Below are 20,679 nucleotides of genomic sequence, written 5' to 3'. Positions count from 1 at the left end.
TGGCCCCTACATGACCACAGATTGTGACCTTAGAATGTATACATCGGGGGGCACGGTAGAATAACCCATAGAGAGGAGAAGAGCCTATAGAAAAGAAAAGAACCCATAGAAAAGTGCCTATACAGAAGAAACCATAGAGAAGAGAAAAACCTATAGAGAAGGACCCACAGAGAAGAGCCCATGGAGAAGAGAAGAACCTATAGAGATGAGACGAGGCCATAGAGAAAAGAGCCCATAGAGAAGAGCCTATAGAGAAGAGAAGAGAGCCCGAAGAGAAGAACATATAGAGAAGAAAAGAGCTAGACAGAAGGACCCATAGAGAAGGATCCATAGAGAAGAGCCCACAGAGAAGAACCTGTAGAGAAGAGAGGAACCAACAGAGAAGAGCAGGACCCTCAGAGAAGAAAAGAGCCCAGACAGAAGGACCCACAGAGAAGAAAAGAGCTAGACAGAGGGACCCATAGAGAAGAGAAGAACCAATGGAGAAGAGCAGGACCCACAGAGAAGAAAAGAGCCCAAACAGAAGGACCCATAGAGAAGGACCCACAGAGAAGAAAAGAGCTAGACAGAAGGACCCATAGAGAAGAGAAGAACCAATGGAGAAGAGCAGGACCCATAGAGAAGAAAACAGCCGACACAGAAGGACCCTCAGAGAAGAAAACAGCCAATACAGAAGGACCCACAGAGAAGAGAAGGACCCACAGAGAAGAGCCTACAGAGAAGCACAGCAAGGTGTCTAGATGCTGGCATAACTGATGTATTTTTCCCCCTTTCCTATGCAGATGGGGACTGTCATAAATATAAAGGGAAGGGTAAACCCCTTTGAAATTCCCCCTGGCCAGGGGAAAGCTCCTCTCACCTGTAAAGGGTTAGGAAGCTAAAGGTAACCTCGCTGCCACCTGACCAAAATGACCAATGAGGAGACAAGATACTTTCAAAAGCTGGGAGGAGGGAGAGAAACAAAGGGTCTGTGGGTCTGTCTATATGCTGGTTTCTGCCGGGGATAGACCAGGAATGGAGTCTTAGAACTTTTAGTAAGTAATCTAGCTAGGTACGTGTTAGATTATGATTTCTTTAAATTGCTGAGAAAAGAACTGTGCTGAATAGAATAACTATTTCTGTCTGTGTATCTTTTTTGTAACTTAAGGTTTTGCCTAGAGGGGTTCTCTATGTTTTTGAATCTAATTACCCTGTAAGATATCTACCATCCTGATTTTACAGGGGGGATTTCTTTATTTCTATTTACTTCTATTTTTATTAAAAGTCTTCTTGTAAGAAAACTGAATGCTTTTTCATTGTTCTCAGATCCAAGGGTTTGGGTCTGTGGTCGCCTATGCAAATTGGTGAGGCTTTTTATCCAACATTTCCCAGGAAAGGGGGGGTGCAAGCGTTGGGAGGATTGTTCATTGTTCTTAAGATCCAAGGGTCTGGGTCTGTAGTCACCTAGGCAAATTGGTGAGGCTTTTTACCAAACCTTGTCCAGGAAGTGGGGTGCAAGGTTTTGGGAAGTATTTTGGGGGGAAAGATGCGTCCAAACAGCTCTTCCCCAGTAACCAGTATTAGTTTGGTGGTGGTAGCAGCCAATCCAAGGACAAAGGGTGGAATATTTTGTACCTTGGGGAAGTTTTGACCTAAGCTGGTAAAGATAAGCTTAGGAGGTTTTTCATGCAGGTCCCCACATCTGTACCCTAGAGTTCAGAGTGGGGGAGGAACCTTGACAGGGACCCAGCGGTGGCATTCCAAGCGGACGATCTTCCCAGACCCCATCTCATTCCAGAAGCGGACGAAGTGTCTGCCGATGTCATGGGAAGACAAAGGGAGGCTGGGAAGATGGCGGCCCAGGGGAAGAGAACCGCGCCCTGCCGGTCCCTCTTCTGTACGAAGATTGTGAGTCAAGAACCCCAGCTCCTGAAGTGCTGACAAATTGGAGGCGGGGCTATTTGCCTTCTGATTTATTGGAGCTTCTGGAGGGGAAGCTGCTAGCTCCTAACGGCGGTCGTTTCAGGTACAAGCTGCATGTGCCGAAAGCTTCCCAGTGTGCACGCAAAAATCTGGAAATCATCTCCGACCGTTGTAGGCCATGGAATATCTTCCCACTACTGCTGGATAGTGAACCCTCGAACCATCTAGCTGGGCAAGAGCAGGGCAGCTGTGACGCACCGCAGGACTTGTGATCCTGGAATGGGTTCCCCAGGGCGGTGGTGGAATCTCCATCCTTAGAGGTTTTCAAGGCCCCGCTTGACAAAGCCCTGGCTGGGATGATTTAGTTGGGGTTGGTCCTGCTTTGAGCAGGGGATTGGCCTAGATGACCTCCTGAGGTCTCTTCCAACCCTGATCTTCTATGATCCCGAGCAGTGAACCTCTGTCTCCCCACACATCCTGGGGTGCATGCACGCCTCTCCACATTTCCCAAGGACCCCCTCTTGTTCCCTGTCTGTCCTAGCTTTATAACGCCTTGTTCTTTCATGCAAGGAGTCACAACCCCTGTGTGCGTTAGTTAACAAGCGTCATGACCTCAGGATAGCGGCCATCTTGGCCAACGCTAAGGACCGAATCAGGGTGAATTCTCCCAGCACTTGGAGTCCTCAAAATGGCCATCGGAAAGTGTGACCAGTTGCGACTAAAGCTCTCACTTTAGTCATCCAACAGAACATCTCTCCATGCCCTATTAAGACGCAACGTGTTTCCCATAGCATCTTCCAGCACAACTCCACAAGGACGTTCCATTTCGACCTTGGTAGAACAGACCATTTTTTGTGTGTGGCCGGGGGGCGGGGGGGGGGATTATAAAATCAAGGATCCAGAACAAAAATCTTGGACACTGTGTGTTGCGGGGGGACTTTCAAACTTCTCCGTTTCTGTTCCAAATTGGAACAAAAACGTCCATGAATAATCTTAAATTGGAAGGTTTCTAACAATCCGAGTGGGGGTACTAGAATAACTCCTAATAGAAGTAACAAGGAGATCAGAGAGAAACCTAACGAGACTTCAGATGGATCTTGATAAATTTATGACCGGGGTTATATGATGCGATTGCCTGGACTGGATGACCCAGGAACCTTTCCAGTCCTACATAAATATTGGGATTTCTCAAACAAAATACTGAGGTTTCAACTAGCTCTCCTAGATCTGGCTGGAGCGCCTGATGGGTGAATTTCATCAGCCTATGTTATCAAGGGTGTCTGAGGTCATAGTGGCTCCTTTGGCCTTTGGCTGTGAATCTGCTGCTGGCCCCAGGGGCTAGCAGATATTTTGGGCCTTTCCGAGGTGCCTTTATGAGGAGATGGGGTGACATAAGTCAGGTGTACCCTTGTTTATACCGTCTACAAAGTCCTGCTTCCCTGAACGCAGAAAGAGCAACCGGTGCTCTGGCTTTCTGGCCTGGAGTGCCCAAAAGGCAGTGTGGGCTAGTGAACAGAGCACTGAACGGGGACACGGGCAAGGTCACCCAGATCTTCCAAGTCCCTTTAAAGTGCTTCCATTTTCCCATCTGTAAAATGGAGAGTATATTGACCTTCTCTAAAGCACCTGGAGATCTATAGATGAAAAGAGCTAGGTATTAAATTCCTTCTCCTGGCGTTTTCTGATTACAGGCTGAGCCTGTTGGAGGCAACCTCCAAGCAGCAGGCTGCCTTGGGCGGTCATCTTCCCCAAGTTCTTTCGTGCTCTCACACCTTAAAGGGGCTTAATTGCTTCTGAGCCTGAAACACCACTGGGCACAGCCATGAGCTGTAATGAGGGTCTGTGGATCCAAGACTCCACTGTGTCTGCCTCTATTCCCCCTTCTTCCTCTTGCAGGTAGTGAAGATCTGCCTGAGACGGTGCTGGTATTGATTTTGCTGGTGGCATTGGCTGTCGTCGTGGCTCTCTCCGCCCTGGGTGTCGTCTTTGTGGTCAAAAGCTGTGACCACTCGGCCCCGCAACTGGGCATGCAATTTCTGTCTTTCTGTGCAATAAAGAGTGAGGAGATGTCTGATTTCCATAGATTCTTTGGAGGGGGGGTTCACATTGGAATGGGTTGGGAACTGGTGTGGAAGGTCTACGGGAAAGTCACACCCTGAAGGGGGGCAAGAAACAGATTTGGACAAAAAGCTGACCCCCCCAAAAAACAAACAAACAAACAAACAAACAAATGTGGTGGGAGGGGACTGGATGGTGGGCAGATCAGAGTCCTGTTAGCAGGTTGGAGACAGGCATGCAGCTACGGGGAAGGGGCTGGGTTGAAGGTTCCTTTGTTAGCCTCTCTAAAAGACTCTACCGTGGAAGGGGTTGACCGCTCTAAAATGGCTTGACTGGCACATCAGAATGGCCATAGAAGGTCAGACCAAAGGTCCATCTAGCCCAGTATCCCGTCTTCTGACAGGAGCCGTGCCAGGTGCTTCCAAGGGAAGGAACTGAACAGGGGCTGGATCAATGGAAAGTTGCCCTGTTGTCCAATCCCAGCTTCTGGCAGTCAGAGGTTTGGGGCCACCCGGAGCATGGGGTTGTCCCCCTGACCATCTTGGCTAATAGCCACTGATGGACCTATCCTCCGGGAACGTAACTAATTCTTTTTTTTAACCATGTTATACTTTTGGCCTTCACAACATCCCCTGGCAAGGAGTTCCCCAGGTTGGGTCAAGAACTTCCTTTGGTTTGGTTTTAAAGCTGCGGCTTATTAACTTGAGTATGTCACCCTGGTTCTTGTGTTATGTGAAAGGGAAAATAAATACACTTTCTCCACACCATTCATGATTTGATAGACCTGTATCATCTCCTTCTCCGTAATCCTCTTTTCCAAGCCAAACAGTTCCGTCTTTTTAATCTCTGCTCGTACAGAAGCTCTTCCATACTCCAGCCAGCACAGTCCCAGTACAGATCCTTGAGGGACCCTGCAGTTTATCGCTCTCCATTCTGAAAACTGACTGTTTATTCCTACCCGTTGTTCCCATCTTTTAGCCAGTTTCTGACCCATGAGACAAGCTTCCCTTTTATCCCGTGACTGCTTTGCTTAAGAGCCTTCGGTGAGGGACCTTGTCAAAGGCTTTTGGAAAGTCCAGGTATGCCAGATGCACTGTCCACGTGTTTGTTGATGCCCCTGAAAGAATTGTAGTAGATCAGCGAGGCGTGATTTCCCTTTCCAGCAGCTGTGTTGCCTCTTCCTCCAACAAATCACGTCCAGTGCCTTGGAAGGCCGAGCCCCAGCCGCAGTACGTGGGGAGGCGGAGGCAGAGCGGACCTCATCTCCAAGCCCGGCTGCAGCGCAAGGGCTGGGCTGGGGCCGTTGGTCTTGTACAGGCCGGGGGCAGGGCCCAGAAGGGAGTCATTGCGTCACCCCTCTCAGCCTCAGCACGTGGCAGCTGTTAGACGATGCCTTGAGGCACTGGGGGGGTGGGGAGGCTGCCTTCCCAGAAAAATGTGCAGGGCTCTGCCAGCCCTCCGTGACAGGACGTGGCCTCGTGCCCCAACCCATCGTGCCAAGTGGCCTTCTGTCCCACAATGCCCCGGGGGTGGGCTCCTCTCCCACAATGCCCCAGGATGGTCTCCAGTCCCACAGTGCCCCGAGGCAGCCTAGTGTCCCATGATGCCCCAGGACCATCTCCAGTTCCAGGGTGCCCCAGGGCAGCCTCTCGTCCCACAATGCCTTGGGGCGACCACAGCCTCCTGTCCCACAATGCCCCGGGGCGACCGCGGTCTCCTATCCCACCATGTCCTGGGGTGACCTATCCCACAATGCTCCGGGGCAACCGCAGACTCCTGTCCCACAATGCCCCGGGGTGACCATGGCCTCCTGTCCCACAATGCGCCTGGGTGACCGTGGCCTCCTGTCCCACAATGCCATGGGGCGACCTATCCCACAATCCACCAGGGCGACTGTGGCCTCCTTTCCCACATTGCACCAGGGTGACTGCGGCCTCCTGTCCCACAATGCCATGGGGCGACCTATCCCACAATGCTCCAGGGCGACCGTGGCCTCCTGTCCCACAATGGCCTGGGTGACCGTGGCCTCCTGTCCCACAATGCCATGGGGCGACCTATCCCACAATGCACCAGGGCGACTGTGGCCTCCTTTCCCACATTGCACCAGGGTGACTGCGGCCTCCTGTCCCACAATGCCCCGGGGTGACCGTGGCCTCCTGTCCCACAATGCCATGGGGCGACCTATCCCACAATCCACCAGGGCGACTGTGGCCTCCTTTCCCACATTGCACCAGGGTGACTGCGGCCTCCTGTCCCACAATGCCATGGGGCGACCTATCCCACAATGCTCCAGGGCGACCGTGGCCTCCTGTCCCACAATGGCCTGGGTGACCGTGGCCTCCTGTCCCACAATGCCATGGGGCGACCTATCCCACAATGCACCAGGGCGACTGTGGCCTCCTTTCCCACATGGCACCAGGATGACTGCGGCCTCCTGTCCCACAATGCCCCGGGGTGACCGTGGCCTCCTGTCCCACAATGCCCCGGGGTGACCGTGGCCTCCTGTCCCACAATGCCATGGGGCGACCTATCCCACATTGCACCAGGGTGACTGCGGCCTCCTGTCCCACAATGCCCCGGGGTGACCATGGCCTCCTGTCCCACAATGCCCCGGGGTGACCGTGGCCTCCTGTCCCACAATGCCATGGGGCGACCTATCCCACAATCCACCAGGGCGACTGTGGCCTCCTTTCCCACATTGCACCAGGGTGACTGCGGCCTCCTGTCCCACAATGCCATGGGGCGACCTATCCCACAATGCTCCAGGGCGACCGTGGCCTCCTGTCCCACAATGGCCTGGGTGACCGTGGCCTCCTGTCCCACAATGCCATGGGGCGACCTATCCCACAATGCACCAGGGCGACTGTGGCCTCCTTTCCCACATTGCACCAGGGTGACTGCGGCCTCCTGTCCCACAATGCCCCGGGGTGACCATGGCCTCCTGTCCCACAATGCCCCGGGGTGACCGTGGCCTCCTGTCCCACAATGCCATGGGGCGACCTATCCCACAATGCACCAGGGCGACTGTGGCCTCCTTTCCCACATTGCACCAGGGTGACTGCGGCCTCCTGTCCCACAATGCCCCAGGGTGACCATGGCCTCCTGTCCCACAATGCTTCAGGGCGACTGTGGCCTCCTGTCCCACAATGCACCAGGGCGACCTATCCCACAATGCCCTGGGGCACATGGGGTGATCGCCTGTCCCACAATGCCCCGCGGCCTCCCAGGCTCCCTCTCCCAGCCCCTCCCTCCCACGGGAAGGATCAGGCCCCGCCCCCTCCCTCTTGAGGGACGAACGCCGTGGCCGTGACGTAACACCCCAGGAGCGAGGCGTGGCCCCGCCCAAGGAGGCAGCGCGGTGACGCAGCGCGCAGCGCGAAGGCGGAGAGGGGGGGGAGTGACGCCGCACGCCGGGAACGTGACGTAACGCGGCGCTTGCGTCCGGGGGAGGGGGCGGGGCGGCGGAGGTGACGCGGCGCGCGCGGCCCCCCCCTTTCTTTTTTCGGGCGCGCGGGTTGATGACGCCATTGGGCGGCGCCGGCGGCTCCTCGGTCCTGGGAGGCGGCGGCGGCGGCGGCGCAGGGAGCCGGAGCGAGGCCCCGCTCTCCGGGGGGGGGTGAGTGACCGGCCCCGCCCCTCGGTCCTGTCCCCCCCCGCCCTGTTCCCACCTGGGTCCGCCGCCCCTCCCCCCCGCCCTGTTCCCACCTGGGTCCGCTCCTCCCCCCCCCGCCTTGTCCCCACTGCGGTCCGCCGCCCCTCCCCCCCGCCCTGTTCCCACCTGGGTCCGCTCCTCCCCCCCGCCTTGTCCCCACTGCGGTCCGCCGCCCCTCCCCCCCTCGCCCTGTCCCCACTGCGGTCCGCCGCCCCCTCCCCCCTCGCCCTGCTCCCACCCAGGTCCGCCGCCGCCCCTCCCCCCCGCCCTGTCCCCACTGCGGTCCGCCGCCCCTCCCCCCCGCCCTGTCCCCACTGCGGTCCGCCGCCCCTCCCCCGCCCTGTCCCCACCCGGGTCCGCTCCTCCCCTTCCCCGCTCTGGGGGGGGTGTTAGAGGCTTTGTGTCCCCCCCCCAGCTCCCCTTTCCTCCCTTGATCTTCTCCTGGGGGGGCTGAGGGGATCTCAGGGCAGAGCCCCCACCCCACCAGTCCCCCCCTCCGAGGGAGCTTTGCCTGGGGTCCGAGGCACTTCCCCCCCCCAAATACCCAGGCCCCGGGGGGGGGCTTCAGTGGGGTTGGCCGGGGCGGCCCCCCCTGCTCCCCCCGGCGCTGTGACAAGGGGAGGAAGAGAGACACCCCCCCCCCGGTCCACCCCTTCCCCCAGTTGCCGGAGAGCCCAGCACCGCCATGGGGGGGCCTGGCCCTTTGCTGCCGGATCGGGGCTGGGCGGGGGGGTCGCTTACAAAACACCCTGTCGGGCTTGGACTCAGGCCTCTGCCTCCCCTCTAGGCGGCCTCTGAATCCGGCCGGGCTCCCGGGGGTACGGCCGCCCTGCGGCGTGGGCTTAACTCGGGTTCTCTAACCCACCCCCCGAAACCCCGGGCTTGACCCCCGGGTGAAAAACCATCTGCTGCTGCTTTGATCTCTGCGGCCGTTCCAACCCCGAAGGTCCTGACTCTTGCAGCGTCGAGGTGCCTTTCCCGTCCCTCGCTCGAACTCGCCTCCTTTCCCGGCTCCGTCGCTGGCTCGGCCTTCTCCTGGCCTCAGCAAGTGCTGCTCATCCCCCCCCACCCCATGCAGCTCCGCAGGTCGTTGGCTCCCCCCCCCCATCTCTTGGCCCCCTCCCCATCTCTATCGCCAGCTTGTCTTTGCTGTCCTGGTCCTTGCTGCCCGATCCCGAGCATCGCCCGTGACGCTGCCGTCTCTGAGGTGGTGAGATCTTTGTTCTGGGTGTCTTTGCCTAGCGCCCTGGCCTCCCGGTCCATGCCCGGTAATGCGAACAAGAGGGCACGCACGCTCCGCAGCTGGATTAGTCGAGCTCACGGTGGATGTGGGCAGCTCCTTGCCTCCCGCCATTCCCCACCCCCTGACAGGCTCCCTGGGACCAACTTCCATCCCCCTCTCTTGCAGCTTCTTCCCATCTCCCCCATACCAGGGGCTCTGTCTGTATCCTCCATTCCCTCTGCTCCCCGTGCTAGGGGCTCTCTGTGCCCCTCCCATTGCCTCCTTCCCCCATGTCAGGGTCCCTCACTTCCTCCCCCACACGAGGGACTCTCCACCCCATACTGGGGTCCCTCAATCTCCCCCATGCCAGAAGTTCTGTGTGTCCCCAATTTTCCTCCCCCATGCCAGTGGTTCTGTGTGCACCCCAATTCCCTTCTCAGCCCCATACTAGGGTGACCCATTCTCTCTCCATTCTGCCTTCTCCCATGCCAGGGCCCCCCAGTCTCACCCCATGCCCATGGCTCTTTGTGTCCCCCCCCCCCGCCCCCCACTTGCCTCTTTCCTCCATGGCAGGGAGGTCACGTCTTTGCTGTGCGTACCTTGGGAAAGCTTTCTATTTCAGCAGCAGGTCTTGTCTACACTAGGCACGCTGCTTTGGACGCAGCTTTTCTGGCAAAGCCCGCCTTTATACCGGTACGCTCCCGATTATCCGAAATGCCCCGGGGGACCCGGAATTTATTTGGGTACGCGAGAGTGCAGGGAAATTGAATCAGCGGCAGGGGTTGTTGTCTTCAGTCCTGCCCAGGGGTCTCTGCTTTATGATCTGAACCTCTGCGTTCTCCAGATCCCTTCCTTGGGTAATGCAGAGGTTCGGATAAAAGGGGAAACGGGAGTATAGTGTATATTAAAAACACCCTCTTGGAGTGAAAGAAGCTAGACTGGTAACAGTAAGTCGTAGCATAGTGTGGCATAGTTATATTGATAGGAAGGTGCTTATACCAGCATAGCTTTCAGCTTGTTAGATTTAAGGCCAGATCATCTAATGAGTCTGACCCAGTTATATCCCCATTAAATGTTACCCACTCACTTGCGTTGGACTATGCACCGTCTTCTGGAAAGGCATCTGGTCTGGCTTGGAAGAGTTCAATTGATGGAAAATCCACCATGTGGGAATGTGTTCAAGCAGCGACTCCCCCTCACTGTTACAAATTGGTACCACGTCAGTAAGGCCCCTACCAAATTCACGGCCACTAAAAGCGCGTCACGGACCGTGAAATATGGACCTTGTGAAATCGGGTCTTTTGTGTGCCTTTACAATATGGATTTCACAGGGGAGACCAGCATTTCTCAAACTGGGGGTCCTGACCCAAAAAAGGTTATTTTAAGGGGGGTCATGGTATTGCTATCCGTACTTCGGCACTGCCTTCAGAGCTGCGCAAGCAGAGAGCAGCACCCCGCCAGCTGCAGGGCAGAAGTAAGGGTAGTCGTACCTCAACACCCCCTACAATAACCTTGCAAACCCCACTCCCCCCACGACTCCTTTTTGGGTCAGGACCCCTGCAATTCCAACACCGTGACATTTCAGATTTAACAAGCTGAAATCATGACATTGATGATTTTTTAAAATCCTATGACCGTGAAAATGGCCCGTGAATTTGGTAGGGCCCTACATATCGGAATTTGCCTGGCTTCAACTTCCAGCCGTTAAAATCTTGATCTGCCTTTCTCTGCTACCTTAAAGAATTTAGTCCCCGGAATTTTCTCCCCAGGACTGTAATCAAGCAAGCTTCTAAGACAAATCTTCTTCGCAAGGAGATAAATAAGAGGGGAGATGCTAAAAGTCCATAAAATAATTAGACTTGGGACGATTAAGTAAAAGTCGATTTCAGTGTACGCACGCAGACAGATGAGAAAATATTTTCATCGATGATCATTGACATTTACGGCTAGGTGAAGGAAGCCAATATCCTTAAATCAGTTTTGACGTGTGCTATTGACAGTCCGTGTTTTAAACAGTTGTAAATCTTTAGCTTTTTGGAGCTCGACTTTTACTGTCTTTAAATTATTGCCCAGCTGTGAAAATTTGAAATAGATAAAAACATTTAAAATAAGGCATCCCATCATTTTGCACAACTGTGAAAATGTAAATGACTAAAAATCATGGGAAAGGCTGAAAAATAAACATAGATATTATATCCATCGGAATTATAAAAAATAATTAAATTCTGTCTTGCTTAACCATATTGGGATAAAGAAGACGGACTGGGAATTTCTGTTGTCTCTGTCTTGAGATAAGAACAAGGGGACAGTCCATGAAATGAATTTCCTTTGATCAGGTTTGAATTTGCAACCTTTTCATTTGTACGTATTGTCTAACTGCAGTTAATCGGCGGAACTCTCTGCTTCAGGCCAGCAACGTAACAAGATACAAAGAGGGATTGGCCGTCTCTCTGGAATATCCAGAGTTAGGGTAGTGAACGCTAACGAGTTTTGGAAGGGCAGTTAAACCTACCTCATGCTTCGGGATTTAAAGCCGATCTCGGAGATCAAGACAAGACATTTGTAGGGGGTAGTTTATCCCCCATCTGTAGGGTTTTTACACCTTTGTTTGAAGTGTCTGAGGCTGGTTGGATTTGATCTGGCGATTCCAGCGCTGCACAGATGCACAACAGAACCGGAAGGGACCTCTTACGTCATGGAGACAAGATCCCCTGCCCTACTGGGCAACGCTGTCAGATAATCCCGTTCTTAAACTGCTGAAGCTCTGTCTTCGGACCAGTTAGGTTCTCCTCCGAATTCCCAGCCTCCGATCTTGATTTATACATTGTTGGTGACGGACAATCCACCACGATCCTTGGTCAGTTGTTCCAGTGTTTAATTATTCTCATAAGAGCGGCCAGAGTGGGTCAGACAAAAGGTCCATCTAGCCCAGTATCTTGTCTTCTGACAGTGGAAATGCCAGGTACCCCAGGGGGAATAAACAGAACAGGGAATCATCAAGTGATCCATCCCCTGTCATCCATTTCCAGCTTCTGACAAACAGAGACTAGGGACACCATCCTGGCTAATAGCCGTTGATGGACCTATCCTCCATGAACGTATCTAGATCTTTTCTGAACCCTGTTCTAGCCTTGGCCTTCACAACACCCTCTGGCGAGGAGTTCCACAGGTTGACTGTGCATTGTGGGAAGAAACACTTCCTTTTGTGTGTTTGAAACCTGCTGCCTATTAGTTGCATTTGGTGACCCCTAGTTCTTGTGTTCTGGGACGGAGTAAATAACACTTCCTTATTTACTTCCTCCACACCAGTCATGATTTTAGAGACTTCTATCGTATCCCCCCTTAGTCGTCTCTTTTCCAAGCTGTACGCCTTTTTTCCCCCCGTGCATGTCTCTAGCTGGGGGGCTGTCAGTGCGCACAGAGATGGTGTTAGACTTTTCTCTGCGAGATTGAAAAGCCCGTTATGCAATATTTGTTCCGCAGGTAGATACTTAGAGTGATCAAGTCACCCTTTCACCTTCTCTTTGCCAAGCAAACGAGACCGAGCTCTTTGAGTCTCTCAATCTAAGGCTGGTTTTTGAATCATTCCTACGGCTCTTCTCTGACCCCTCTCCGATGGATCATAGAAGAAGAAGATTAGGGTTGGAAGGGACCTCAGGAGTTCTCTAGTCCAATCCCCTGCTCAAAGCAGGACCAACCCCAACTAAATCATCCCAGCCAGGGCTTTGTCAAGCTGGGCCTTGAAAACCTCTAAGGAAGGAGATTCCACCACCTCCCTAGGGAATCCATTCCAGTGCTTCACCACCCTCGTCCTTAAGTTGTGGGCACCACAATGGGACACAGGATTCAGAGAGCTTTCAGTCAGACACGCAAACGTATTGTGATTTAATATAGAGACCAGGAGGGGTGAGACACCCTTTATTGGACCGGTTTCCGCTGGTGAAAGAGACAGGGGTTTGAGCTTCCACGCGGACGCTCTCTGGGTCCCCGAGAGCTCGTCTCTCTCATATTTTGGGAGCGACACAGCTACAGAGGCCAACGGAAGACACGTGGAGGCTCCCAAATTGGTCCAGAATCAATGGGTCCCTGTCCAGGGGTGAAACAAATTTGGCCAAACCAGCCTCAAACCGATTCAAGAGAGCCCATTACGGTAGCGTCTAGGAATTCGAACTGGGCAAGGACTTATGCCGAGTGTTGCACAGGCCCTGTCCAACCGGGATTGGGGTCCCCCTGGCATCGAGGTTCTCCCCAACCCCAAGATAGGGATGCCCCCCAATTGGCCCAGACACCCCGACTGGATTTGGATAAGGTCTGGGCAGATCCTGGCCTGATTGTGCCAGGTCCCAGCTGGGATCAGAGGTCCCCTGTTACGCTGACAGTGACTCCCCCATTGTGAGGTGTGTTGCCACCCCTCCTCCCTCAGTACCCAGCAGAGTAGGAGCATGGGGGAAACTGAGGCGCGGGATGGGTGGCATGGCAGTGAGTCGAGGATCTCCCTGGCATCCGGTGCAGCAGGAGGCTGGCAGCCCTTACCCTTGTCCCCCGCTCCCTACAGGCACGTCGGAGCCATGAAGGAAACCATCCAGGCCAAGAAGCTGTGGGGCCCCAGCCCTGGGCTCCGTGAGCCCCCGAGGCGGGAGAGGCTGCGCCTGGCGTCCCAGGACTGGGAGGAGCCCCAACCCCCGGCCCCCAAGCATGGTGGCTGCTTCGAAGGCGGGCGCCGGCTGGCCTACACCAAAGAGCAACCCCCAGGCTTCGACAGCGAGGAGGAAGGCCACGCGGGCGACTGGGACTTGCCTCGCGTCGCGGGCTGGGCCCGGAGCAAAACCACCGGGGAGAAGGTGGCCAGGAGCGGAGGCCCGGACTGGCCCTTCGCCGGGGGGCGGCCGCCGCTCCTGGGGGCCAGCAGGCGGCGCTGCCAGCTGCGACGGCGTCAGCGGGCCCGGCGGGCTTTCCGCATGCTGCTGTATTCCAAATGCTCCTCCCTGGCCTTCCCCTGGAAGCTGTGGGGCAAGCTGGCCTGCCGGGGGCGCCGGCGGGGCAGCGCCAAGCGGACTCGCTCCTCCCTCTCGCCCGGTTCCCAGCCCGACGACGACCTGAAAGGCTGCCCCCTGGAGGAGGAGGAGGAGGACTGCCAGGGCGGGGCCAAGCCAGGGCCCTGCCCCTTGCGCTTCCGGCCCCGCCCCTCGCCCCGATTGGACTACCACCTGGGCGGGGCCTTCGCCCCCTCGCCCCCCCGGCTCACCCTGCTGGGGGCGCTGATGGGCGAGGAGCCCGGCTCCTCCCCGTACCCGCAGTACGCCCAGCTGCAGCGGGCGGACGGCGCCATGGAGGTGGGCGGGGAGGACGGCGCCCGGCTCCCGGCAGAGCGGTCGCCCCCCGGGAGCAGGAGAGAGGCGCCCACGCTGGACGGGGACCCAGGTAACCAGGAGGGGGCAGGGGGGCCTCACTGCTTGTTATGGGAAGGGGCTATGGCAGAGGGGGGTGGAATTGGACCCATAGGGAACCCCTTACACCCATCCTCCCCCCCAGCGTAACGGGCCCCATGTCTCCTCCCCAGGCCCCGCGAGCACCCTGCCCAACGGCTTCGCCTCCCTGGCCCCCGACGGCGACCTCGGAGCCCTGGCTGCCGCCTCCTCGGACCCCAGCATCGTCATCAGCAACGTCTGCAGCATCGGCGGGGCCCACGCGGTGGAGGAGTTCTTCCGGGCCAAGGATGGGCCCGGAGGGCCCCCGAGAGAGGCGCCGCCCGGGGAGAAGGCAGCACAACTCAGCCCCTTGCGGGAGGAACACGTCACCTGCGTACAGAGTAAGGAGCTAGGGCGTGGGAGGGGGTGCCCCCCTATGCGGGGCCCCCCAATAAAGGTGGGGAGAAGGCAGGGGAGGGGCAAGTGCAGGAGGACGTCATGCCAAAACGGGTGTAGCGTTGACCTCCCACCACAAGGTGTCAGGCTTTCTTTCAGCAGCCTTGGGGGGGTGAAGGGGAGGGATTAGGACAGGACGCAGCCATGCCGCCAGGCAGTGCCGCTTTCTGGCTTCCTCACCTTTGGCGACTCTCCATGCTTCCCTGCTCAGTTAAGACCCAGAGAAAACCAGGCACCATCACTAGGTTTCAGAGTTAAAATCCCACTTAGCTCGTCCGGGGGACATGACGCACCAGTGAGCCAGGGTCTCAGGCAGACAGCCTGCAATGCGGTGATCTCGGGGAGGGTTTTTTGTGAGCATCAGTGGTGGAAAGAGGCTTGCTTTTCGTACGCAAGCTAAGATGAATCGCGGTCTCTGACTCCAGCATCCCTGTATAACCAGCCGCCCCACCCCAGAGGTGGCCGCATCTCAGCCCCCAGCGCTGTCACCTCAGCTATTCTATCCTGCTGCTCTCCACCCCGCAGGCATTCTGGATGAGTTCCTTCAGGCCTACGGCAGCCTCATCCCCGTCAGCACCGATGAGGTAGTGGAGAAGCTAGAAGACATTTTCCAGCAAGAGTTTTCCACGCCACAGAGGTACCCGGGAGGGATTAGAGCAGGGCCGGGGAGGGCTAGGAGCCAGGACGCCTGGGTTCTCTCCCCGGCTCTGGGAGGGGAGTGGAGGCTGGTGGGTTAGAGTGGGGGGAGGGGCTGGGAGCCCAGACTCCTGGGTTCTCTCCCTGGCTCTGGGAGGGGAGTGGGGGCTGGTGGGTTAGAGCCGGGGGAGGGGCTGGGAACCAGGACTCCTGGGTTCCATTCTCATGCCTGCCTCCCACCCCTGGCTACCCCACCCCACAGGAAGGGCACGGTGCAGCAGCTGATCCAGTCATACCAGCGGATGCCGGGCAACGCCATGGTGAGGGGCTTCCGGGTGAATTACAAGCGCCACGTGCTGACCATGGACGACCTGCAGACGCTCTACGGCCCCAACTGGCTCAATGACCAGGTGGGGCGCTCAGCAAGCCCACCGGGGGGTGGGGGGGGCGCTGCGGGGCAGGGGCCCTCCCCTGGCAGTCAGTACTGGCCCCCAAGCCCCAGGGTGTCTCGGCACTGGGCGAGGGGTCCCTGTATAACCAGCCGCCCCACCCCAGAGGTGGCCGCATTTCAGTGCCGGGCGAGGGGTCCCTGTGTAACCAGCCGCCCCGCCCCAGAGGTGGCCGCATCTCAGTGCCGGGCGAGGGGTCCCTGTGTAACCAGCCGCCCTGCCCCAGAGGGGGTCGCATCGCAGCGCCGGGCACCAGGCCCGGAGTGGGGTGGGGTGCCCCTAACCCTCTGTCCTTTCTCACTGTTGCGTGCGCAGGTCATGAACATGTACGGGGACCTCGTCATGGATACGGTGCCAGACAAGGTGAGCGCCCTCTTACCTAGAGTTTCGGGGTGGCGAGGTGCCATTCTAAGGAACCGCCACTAGGTGGCAACCTGCAGCTGATGGGGACTGACGCCCCTCGATCCCGACCTACAGCCCCTGTTACCCCAGTCCTTGGCTTCCCCTGCACCCCCCACTGGGGTAAATCAGGCCTGCCCCACCACTTCAGCAGAGACTTGATAGGAGTCGGAGAAGCCCCGGCCCTGGGAGGGGAGTGGGGCCTGGTGGTTAGAGTTGGCGGGGGGGCTGGGAACCAGGACTCCTGGGTTCTCTCCCCAGCTCTGGGAGGGGAGTGGGGGCTGGTGGTTAGAGCCGTGGGGCTGGGGCAGCCCAGAGGCCCTGCTGCGCCCGGCCGGGTGGAAGGGCCGGGCCTGGGGCTGTTGGTGTCTAAACAGAGGCTTCCTCCCTCCCCAGGTCCATTTCTTCAACAGTTTTTTCTACGATAAGCTACGAACGAAGGGGTACGAGGGGGTGAAACGCTGGACCAAAAATGTGAGTGCGGCAGGGGGCACTGTGGGGCAGGGAGCGGGGTGGGGGGCTCTGCAGGGGGCGCTCTCCCCCGTCAGGCAGGGCTTGCCCTAAGGGGCTCTGAGGGGCAGGGAGCGGGGCGGGGGGCTCGGCAGGGGGCGCTCTCCCCCGGCAGGCGGGGCTGGCCCCAGGGCGGCGCTTGGGGACGCTGGGAGGGCGGGGGGTGCTCTCTCCCGGCAGGCGGGGCTGGCCCCAGGGCGGCGCTGGGGGGCAGGCAGCGGGCTGGGGGGCTTGGCAGGGGGCGCTCTCCCCCGGCAGGCAGGGCTGGAGGAGGTGGCTGGCTGGCTGAGTGCGTGGGGCGCCCCCCGCAGGTGGACATCTTCAACAAGGACCTGCTGCTCATCCCCATCCACCTGGAGGTGCACTGGTCCCTGGTCTCCGTGGACGTGAGGCAGAAGAGCATCACCTACTTCGACTCCCAGCGGACGCTCAACCGCCGCTGCCCCAAGGTAACCGGGCAGGGGGGCAGGGGGCGGGGCCTGTCCCCTCCAGGGGGCGCGGGCTCCCACCTGGCCCCAGGGCGGGGCCTGGCTGGCTCTGGGGACGGGGAATGGGGCACGGGGCCTGTCCTTTCCAGGGGGCACCCATTGCACCCTTAACTCCTGGCAGTCCTATCAGGTGGCCCCTTCCCCCCCCCTTGAGTCACCCCCTTTGTGCTCCTCCTGCCCCCCCTCAACCCCCCCCAGCACATCTGTAGGTACCTCCAGGCTGAAGCAGACAAGAAGGATCGGCCGGACTTCAGAGATGGCTGGAGGGGCTCCTTTAAGATGGTGAGTCAGGATGCCTGGGTTCTCTCCCCGGCTCGGGGAGGGGAGTGGGGGCTGGTGGGTTAGAGCAGGGGGCCTGGGAGCCAGGACTCCTGGGTTCTCTCCCTGGCTCGGGGAGGGGAGTGGGGGCTGGTGGGTTAGAGCAGGGGGTGGGGGCTGGGAGTCAGGACTCCTGGGTTCTCTCCCCGCCTTGGTGGAGGGGAGTGGGGGCTGGTGGGTCAGAGCAGGGGGTGGGGGCTGGGAGCCAGGACTCCTGGGTTCTCTCCCCGCCTTGGTGGAGGGGAGTGGGGGCTGGTGGGTCAGAGCGGGGGGGCCGGACTCTTGCCGCGGGCAGGGGGGTGCTCAGACTTCACTCGCCCTCCTCTCCCCAGAACGTGGCCAGGCAGAATAACGACAGTGACTGTGGAGCCTTTGTCCTGCAGGTGAGCGGCGGCTGGCGCTGGGGGGGAGCCGGGGGGAGCAGCGGTTCCTCACTGGCGCCCCCCCCATCGCCCGGATCTCCCCCTGTGCACACCGACAGCCCCCCAGCCACTAGGCCCCCCCTTAGACCTGCCAACTCCACCCATTGTGGAGGCTGCAGGGACGCCGTTCGCATTCTCCCCCCCCCCCCCCCCCCAAGTCCCACCGTGCGTTTTCCCCGTCGCAGTGGTGGGCCGCATCTCGCGCCACCCACGCTGGTGATGAGCCGGGCTGAGACCCGACGAACTCAGCTCACGCAGACTGGGGCCGGATGGGAGCCAGCGCCCCCTGGAGGGGAAAACTTTTTCTCTGTGCCCCTGGTTAACTCTGCTTCTCCCCCCCTGCCCCCCAGTACTGCAAGTTCCTGGCGCTGGGCCGGGCGTTCACCTTCACCCAGCAGGACATGCCGAAGCTCCGGCGACAGATGTACAAGGAGCTTTGCCACTGCAAACTCAGCGTGTGAGACGCCCCCCCCCCACGCACCCACCTCTTCCCTTCCGGATGCGGCCACGCGGACACCGCCTCCTCCCCCACTCTGGGGGGGGCACCCTGAACCCCAGGACGGGCAGCGGGAAGGGGCATTAACTCTGTAGCATTGGAACTGTTCAAGCCGGGGTGAGGGAGGCAGCTAATCCCAGCTCCCTCCTGCCCCCGCCAACCAGACTTTTGGGGGACCGTTTTTTACTTGGGGGGGGGGGCATCCCCCTCTCCCCCGGTTCTGTATTATTTTTTTCATATTTAAACCCAGTTTCCCTTGTTACATATTTGGAGGGGGGGGTCATGGTAAATACACCCCCTACCCCTGAATTTTGGGGAGACACCGGCTTTGGGGGGAGGGGTGTCACTACGGGGGCGGGGGGAGAAGGAGCCATTTCTACCCAGACCTCGGGGAAGGGGGGCAGAGGGGAGATGACATTGGAATCTCTACCCCCACCTTTTCTTCTCCCGTGGGTTATTTGTGTTAGTGAAGTTGTATGTTGGGGGGGTGGGGGGGACACAAGTTTATACACTGGGCTGTGAGATGAGAAGCTTTTTTTTTTTATATATATATATATATATATATAATGCGGCGGGAAATTGTTCTGGGCAATAAACTTTGTTTCTTTGGAGAACCCCCTGGGCTTGAAATGTGGGTCCTGCGGGGAGGGGGTGTCATTTCCCCTGTGTACTCCCCCGCCCGCCAAGCAGGGCAAATTGTCTCCCCGTGTTGGCCGTTTGGAGGAAGAATGTCTGCTAGGGGGCGTCGGGGTGGGAAACGGGACACTGGTAAGACAAGCCGAGTTTCAAACAACTTAACAAACTCAGCCGAAGCCCGGGACTTGGTGGCCACGGGTGACTTCGACTACCACGACGTCCGTCCGTCGGGAAAACAACATGGCAGGGGACAGCTGATCCGACGAATCCTTGGACCGCCCTGGAGGCCATTTTTTCGCTCAGAAGGTGGAGAAAGCAACTCGGGGCGAGGCCTTGACGAAGGGGGAGGAACTGGTTGAGAATGTGAATGTGGAAGACAAGTTGGTGATTCCAGGAAAGGATACGACGGAAGACGGCACAATAAAGACAATGGATTTCAAGGAGGCCGACTTTAGCAAACTCACGGAGTTGGTAGGTAGGATCCTGTGAGAAGCAAGTGTAAGAAGAAAACGAGTTTGAGAGATTTGGTCGTTTTTTGGAGACCTGATTAAGGGTGCAAAAGCAAATGATTGCCCTGAGAGAGAGAGAAGTATGGCTGGAGACCACCCTGGCTTAACCAGGAGATCGTCAAGGATCTGAAACGCAAGAGTGGAAACTAGGTGAAATGACAAAGGAATATAAACAAATACGTAGGGACAAAATTCGAAAGGCCCAAAATGAGAACAAACTAGCTAGAGACATACTGGGTAACAAGGAAACATTTGGCAAATCCATTAGAAGCACTTGGAAGACCAAGGAAGGGGTCGGCCCGTTACTCAACGAGGGGGGAGGGAAACGATGATAGAAAATGTTGAAATGGTGAAAGTGCTAAATGACTTTTCTTTGTTTTCACCAAAAAGTTTCACGGGGATTGGACGTCCCACGTACTGAACAGGAGCAGAGGTTAGAACAGGGAAAGAACGAGTTAAAAATGACTCAGCCACCTTAGATGTCATCAAGTCACCAAGGGCCTGATGAAATCAGAGAAGATCAGGTTGGAAGAGACCTCAGGAGGTATCTAGGCCAACCCCCTGCTCAAAGCAGGATCAACCCTAACTAACTCATCCCAGCCAGGGCTTTGTCAAGCTGGGCCTTAAAAACCTCTAAGGAAGGAGATTACACCACCTCCCTAGGGAACCCATTCCACTGCTTCACCACCCTCCTTGTGAAAGTGTTTCCGAATATCCAACCTCGACCTCCCCCACTGCAACTTGAGACCATTGCTCCTTGTTCTGTCATCTGCCACCACTGAGAACAGCCGAGCTCCATCGTCTTTGGGACCCCCCTTCAGGTAGTTGAAAGCAGCTATCAAATCCCCCCTCACTCTTCTCTTCTGCAGACTAAACAATCCCAGTTCCCTCAGCCTCTCCTCATAAGTCCTGTGTTCTAATCCCCTAATCATTTTTGTTGCCCTCCGCTGGACATTTTCCAATTTTTCCACATTCTTCTTGTAGGGTGGGCCCCAAAACTGGACACAGTACTCCAGATGAGGCCTCACCAATGCGGAATAGAGGGGAACGATCACGTCCCTCGATCTGCTCACTATGCCCCTACTTATACAGCCCAAAATGCCATTGGCCTTCTTGGC

At 57.4% G+C, this 20,679-nt stretch overlaps 1 protein-coding gene across 2 annotated transcripts; it reads left to right on the top strand.

The window, feature by feature from the left end:
- Positions 1 to 7,475: 7,475 nt before the first annotated feature.
- Positions 7,476 to 18,771, top strand: SENP3 (SUMO specific peptidase 3). 2 transcript variants are annotated; one of them, XM_084616411.1, is made up of 11 exons: positions 7,476 to 7,576; positions 13,390 to 14,255; positions 14,395 to 14,643; positions 15,224 to 15,335; positions 15,597 to 15,744; positions 16,099 to 16,146; positions 16,579 to 16,656; positions 17,004 to 17,141; positions 17,379 to 17,462; positions 17,831 to 17,881; positions 18,271 to 18,769. In XM_084616411.1, the coding sequence occupies exons 1-11, from the start codon at positions 7,479 to 7,481 to the stop codon at positions 18,379 to 18,381; spliced, it is 1,983 nt and encodes a 660-aa protein (XP_084472537.1). In that variant the 5' UTR covers positions 7,476 to 7,478; the 3' UTR covers positions 18,382 to 18,769. The 2 variants fall into 2 exon arrangements, with proteins under 2 accessions (XP_084472537.1, XP_084472538.1); XM_084616412.1 differs by lacking the exons at positions 17,379 to 17,462; positions 17,831 to 17,881 and having other exon boundaries at positions 18,271 to 18,771.
- Positions 18,772 to 20,679: the final 1,908 nt, after the last annotated feature.

The sequence above is a fragment of the Lepidochelys olivacea genome, assembly GCF_965140295.1.
Source record: "Lepidochelys olivacea isolate rLepOli2 genome assembly, chromosome: 28".
NCBI classification, from domain to species: Eukaryota; Metazoa; Chordata; order Testudines; family Cheloniidae; genus Lepidochelys; species Lepidochelys olivacea.
This window is presented reverse-complemented; position numbering and strand designations above follow the sequence as displayed.

What these genes read in the sequence shown, in the direction of transcription:
- SENP3 (XM_084616411.1), top strand. Translation starts at nt 7,479, where the DNA reads ATGACGCCATTGGGCGGCGCCGGCGGCTCCTCGGTCCTGGGAGGCGGC. An exon ending in GCCCCGCTCTCCGGGGGGGG is followed by an intron (nt 7,577 to 13,389) that starts GTGAGTGACCGG and finishes CGCTCCCTACAG; the next exon opens with GCACGTCGGAGCCATGAAGG. An exon ending in ACACGTCACCTGCGTACAGA is followed by an intron (nt 14,644 to 15,223) that starts GTAAGGAGCTAG and finishes TCCACCCCGCAG; the next exon opens with GCATTCTGGATGAGTTCCTT.